Raw genomic sequence first — 6062 nt, forward strand, 5'->3', positions numbered from 1 at the left:
GAATTAAAAAAAGAAGTTATAAGGAGCAATTACCAAGAATCAGGAAAATATACTATGAAATATGAATGTATGCGGTCCTTATAAATTTGGACATAAGGAATTATTTCTGGCTTGACAGACAACTCAAATGAAAAAAAGAAAGAAACTTGCATTTAGTAGAAGATATTTTAAATAAAATGTATTCTTAATTATTTTTTCCCCTCATAATTTAGGTAATTTTAGGTATCTCTGAATTGAATAGTGTGATCGTTGAAATCAACTCCAGCCGAGTGGATGGAACTGTCAGCTAGAGTCTAAAGTGGTTAGTTACAAACAAAGACTAAAGACAAGTACACGAAATTTCATAAAAGAGGAACTTTTTTTCTACTACTACTATATAAAAGAAGAGTCGCTATAGTAAAGGAAGAAAATTAAACAAAAGAGTCGTTAAGCAATAAAGCAAAGATTCAAAGATGTGGATCAGACGTGCATTTTCTGACACATTAAAATCAAATCTATGACGCTAAGTCTTGACTTGAACTCTTTTGACAGTAACATATAGAGACTGAAGATGTACGTGTAATCTTCATAATCAGAAGTTAATAAAATAAAGGATAAACCTCCTTAATTATCTGAATAATGCAATATATTATAGTACTATTGTAAACAAAAGCAAGATCTATATAATTGAACGTTAAGAATAAATTAAATATCAGAAAACGGGCCGGGTAAATTTTTCGAAACTTACTTGGCTGTTCCGTAGTTGACGAGATTAGCGAAAAGAATGCCAATAGTTACGTTAAGTTGGAACAAAATGTTAAGTCCTCCACGAATTCTTGTAGGTGCTATCTCTGATAAGAACAGTGGAACAGCCTGAAAATTTCATGCACATTACATTTTAATTTTAAGAAATAAATATATCTAATTTATATACGGACAGATCGGAACTCTAATTGATGAGACACTAGTATAATATTTTTAATTCTCGAATTTGCTGCTAATCAATAGAAGAAGAATCGAAAAGTACAAACTTTCTTATTCTAAAATAAAAAGATAAAATCCAAAATTACTTAAGCAAAAATTAATGAAAGAGCCTTCTCGTCAATATTATATAAATATAAAAGGGTCTTTAGTCACGGACTTGCAAAATACTAAAGTTCTACTTTTATCAAATTACTAAAAGGACATCCCCTTTGGAACATGTTAATTGTTAACCTTTTAAGGTTCTATTTCGAAACTGCAGTTATTGTATTGAAGCTTGCAATTCTATTTGTTTCTATCTTCATAAGATTTTGCTATTCAATAAGATATATATTTACTTATCTTTTCTTTTTTCTACAATATGAAATTTCTTCACATGATTTTGTGGCCGAAAGACAATACTTGATATCCAAACATGTGATGAAATATATATATCCTAGCTCAAGTGTCTTTACACAATTGATATTTTTAGACCAAAAAGTGAAAGGGATAAGGATAAAAAGCAATTGAGGTGTAGCGAGTACTAAAAGAGAAAGAACCACAATTAAGAAAAAGTGGCGAACAATAAAGTAACTCAAAGGAATTAGCTTTGCAATGTGAGAAAGATACAAGGAAGCTGCCTATAGAGGACTTTTGTGGACAAAGACAAAGCTTTGGAGTCTCCACCAAAACTTTATTTTATGCTTTTTTTAAAACTTGTATGATTGTAAAGGTGTCTCGCTCACATGTGTAAACCTTGTCAATGACCCAAAATTATTTTAAAGCAAGAAAACAAAAAAGTAGGAAAAGCTTAGTGATATTTGGACTTAGAATTAGAGCAAAAGATAATGAGGAGATCTTTTTCTCCCTCCCATTTTCCACAACACCACCAAATGGGCACCGTGGTCCCCGGCCGACCTCATTTTGACTCAAATTATTAGTAAAATAAGATAATTTTAAGACCAACAATTATGTACAAAATTCATTGTAATAGTTATACAATTCTACATGTCTATAGCTTGTGACTAAGAAAATAGAGATCATTTATCAAGCCTTCAACAGAATAGACGTGCGTAGTCCATTATTTCAACCAAATTTTAAAACAATTAGCGAGGAAAATATTAAGAAAAAAGAGAAGTAAAATTCCAAGTTCTTGCATGATCCCTCCATCATTGAAATTCAAATTGAATATAATGTGTTCTTTGACGTGTGTCATCATATACAACACTTATATACAACACTTATATAATGAGTGAGATTTCGATTCATGTGAGATTGGATCTTTCTTCTTCTTCTTTTTGGGTTTGGAGGGGGGGTGTTATAAACTTCCTTCTTCTATATATAATTTCTTTCTTTGTTTTTTGAAAATTGGACCACAAAAATTTGCCCATTCCATATTGAGGGTAGGTGTTAACGGTGCAAGTAGAGCCTATACTCATGCACCAATAAGATTTGTGATATTAAAAAATAAAATAAATGACATTTAAATCCTATAATGTCTACCATTAAAGACAAACTTTTCAAACTCTTACCTCATTCTCTTTGACCAGAATTAGACGTTTTACATTATAGTTTTTATTATTAGAACTTTATTTACTTTTTCAAAAGAGAGTTGTTTTTTACCAGAATTAGACGTTTTACATTATATTTTTTATTATTAGAACTTTATTTACTTTTTCAAAAGAGAGTTGTTTTTTACCAGAATTTATTTACTTTTTCAGAAGAGAGTTGTTTTTGACTAAATGAAACGTACGTATAACTACAGTTTCATCATTTTATAAATAAAAGAACACACTTATTTGAGAAATTTTTGAAATTATTTAAAATTAACTCAGTTTTCATTCTCTAATACACCATCTTTAAATACAATACAATTTAAACGCTTACCTTGATAAGATCAAATCAAATAAGATATCTAATTTAGAGCAGAGGAGTACTTAATTTGATTATAAATTCTATAGACCGATAGAAAAATGGAAGTATTTACATAATTAGATAATTTATAAAGTAATTATAGATAAATTTTTGGATAAATATGAATTGTAACAAACTTAGTATCACAGGTTAAGCTACACAAATAATCCAAAAATCTTTACTTAATTAGTATATACTTAAATCTTTTATAATTAAGTGAAAAAAATAAATAGTACTAGTGAGAATAGGGAATCGAACCTGGTTAGCAAAACCAACTCCACAACCAAGAAGAATCCTTCCAATAATAAGCATAGCCAAATCTTGAGCTGCGGCATTTAATATAACTCCGACAATGAAAAAACAACCGGCGATCAACATGGTTAATCTCCGACCAAGTCTTCTTGTCGTGTAAGAAGCAAAGAAAGTCGCCGTTAAACCGGCCAGATATAAAGATGAAGTAAATAGCTGCAGCCCTTGATTATCATACTTGCAGTAATTACTGTTCAATCCTTGATCCTTTGTTCTCTTGTAAACCGTTGGAAAGAATTTTTTCAGAAAAGGATTCATTGACGTAACACCACCTGTAATTTTCACAAGTATTAATATATCAAAAATTACAAAAGAGTGATCATCAGTTAATTTTAGAAATTCATTTTTTTTCTCTCTTTATTCTCATAATAATTAACTTTTCCATAGTGTTGGGAAATCCCATTTGGCGGTAAAAGTTGAATTTTCCTCTCTTATTTTCTTTTCGTACGAAAAGGTATCTTTTTTTTTTCTGGGTTCCTTTTAACCTTTAGTATTTTTTATACAATATTGCAACTTAAAGAAAGATTCAACCAAGCAAAACTTGGGTCAACACATATAATTTAACCCATTACGTATTAGGGTAAGAAACAATTAAAACCAGAAATAATTGCCTTCTAAAAGTATTCGAACTCTATTTGGTAAACGCAGTGTTTTATACCCTTATAAACTAGATTCAGAAACAAAGAAAGGATAAACTTTAAGAACTAAAGGAAAACAAAGAAAGAAAGAAATGCTCAAACGTGTTCAAGATTTTGCAACGTAGTAACTGAAAATATGTTTAGAAAAAGGAAAAATCTGTAAAGTACAGTAATCATGAAAATATGGGATAATATTTACCAGAAACTCCGATATCATAACCAAACATAAGACCTCCGGTGGCAGCCATAATACAAGAGATGATAACAATAGGTGTGATTTTAGCCTCAAACTCCTTTCCTCCAGCACCGGAGGCCGAAAACCCTCCACCGGCCATCGTTAAGTTGAATTTTCCGACTTCAAATGCAGTAGAAGAAGATGGTTTGTATGAGAAAAATATAATGAGATGGTTAAATTTTCTGTGATAGAAATTATGGGAGTAGCATAGGGGTATATATAGAGAAATGGGAAATAGGAAGTGACTAACTAACGATGGAGGATGTTTTAAAAACTTATGGAACCCACCACCGGAACCTTTACACGTGGATTACATATAAGTTGACTATCTTAGTTGTTGTGTTCTTAAGTTTCTTGCTCGACGGCTATGTACTAGTCAACCCAACGTTGTGCATTTTCAGAAATAACACATGATTGGCGTTTGGAATATTATTATTAGGATGAATTGGATGCCGAGAACGTATTAATTATTAGTATGGTATACGATCTCTTTCTGTTTAATCAAAACCTTACGAATTGATAGACTCTCGTAGGGAACGATTCTTTGAAAAATCTAAATTATTTTGAGTAATGAATTTCGAATATCGTATAGTTATATAAAGAAGCTTGGGAAAATAAAATATTTTGAAAGCATTCCTATGGGTTTTTATTACTTACGTTAGAGCTGTTAAAAATATTTTAGTCTTTAGATTCTTTAAAACCAAAATTTGTTATGGGATTAAACGGGATAAAGTTCAAAAACGTCGTTTGGTCTTTCTACCTCGTATTTCTGCAGTGACGTAAGATTTATCTTTTAGGTTTTCGTAAAATGTATTTCTGAATTTCCTGATTTCAAAACCCAAAATGTTTGATTAAATTGATAAATTCTTTTAATCTAGGTGAAAAATTAAACTGCATTCGATAAGCTATAAAACATGCTTTTATGAACAGTGTAGTTACCTCATTTTTTCCCTTTTGGGGGGTAATTAAGACCGTTACCAATTTGGTGAGGAAAGTGTAGAACAGTTGGACACTCTGTATATAGCTAGCTTATAAATTAACACATAGCTCGTGCTATCCTACTGGGTAACGTAATTATCCACTTGTGATATACTCTTTTTTTATATATATTTTTAGATAATAATAAGTTTTTGTTTTACATATAAGCGTGTTACGTAAAGTGTTTTGTTCCTTAATCATTCTATAATGGTTTTTGTTGCCCTCTCTTAACTATTGTGTTATCTATATCCATTAAAAATTTAGAAATTTGTGTATTTGACCAACAATTATTCCTTTGTTCCATAAATCGTAGTCCAATTTCACTGTTCAAGAGTCAATTTATATGGCTTTCCGTCTTTATGAATACATGAATACAGTTATTTTTTTTACTAGTGCACAAATTAATTTACTATGTGAAAACATAATTCATACAATTTAAAATTACATTTCTAAGTTTCCACTTATTTCTCATAGCAAACTGACAACAATATGTAGAAATTGTTGTTGAAGATTATAAATTACATGTTTTTACTCTTGTGCGCGTCTTATTACATGTTTTTACAGTAACAGCCTAACAGTTTTCCACCCTATATATTTGTGTTAAATGAAACTTTACATTCAAAATGTCATAAAGGATCTTATGATATAACAAGATCAAGACTATACAAATGCAAGTTTTTTAGAATATGGATTTAATTTTCGAATAATCAGTTTAGAATTGTTGTGAGAAAATTGGTTTTGTGTTTTGAGAATTTTGTTCTATTTCGAAACAAGCCGTGTTCCTCCCCCCCCCCCCCCCCCCCAAAAAAAAGAATGTATCATATTACGAATCCTAATACTACAAAGTAAAAACTAACGTAAATTCTGAATAGTTCATTTTGTGCTTTCTTAGAATATTAGGAATTATTAGACTCCACAATCCACGTGATATATGGCGCATTTCTAGTCCTAATAAATATTAACGTCAATTCTGAATGGTTCATTTTCATGGTTTCTTAGAATATTAGTAGGAATTATTGGAGCTTGCATGATCACATGAAAATTGCGTA

At 30.4% G+C, this 6062-nt stretch overlaps 1 protein-coding gene across 1 annotated transcript; it reads right to left on the minus strand.

Moving 5' to 3' along the window:
* Positions 1 to 691: 691 nt before the first annotated feature.
* On the minus strand, positions 692 to 4239 carry LOC104092782 (sugar transport protein MST4-like). Its single transcript, XM_009598449.4, has 3 exons — positions 4000 to 4239; positions 3112 to 3434; positions 692 to 852 (listed from the first exon to the last, which is right to left on the minus strand). Exons 1-3 carry the CDS (start codon positions 4133 to 4135, stop codon positions 724 to 726), a joined length of 588 nt encoding a protein of 195 aa, XP_009596744.1. The 5' UTR covers positions 4136 to 4239; the 3' UTR covers positions 692 to 723.
* Between the last annotated feature and the right edge of the window lie 1823 nt (positions 4240 to 6062).

Source organism: Nicotiana tomentosiformis, chromosome 9 (assembly GCF_000390325.3).
Source record: "Nicotiana tomentosiformis chromosome 9, ASM39032v3, whole genome shotgun sequence".
In the NCBI taxonomy this organism is placed as follows: Eukaryota; Viridiplantae; Streptophyta; class Magnoliopsida; order Solanales; family Solanaceae; genus Nicotiana; species Nicotiana tomentosiformis.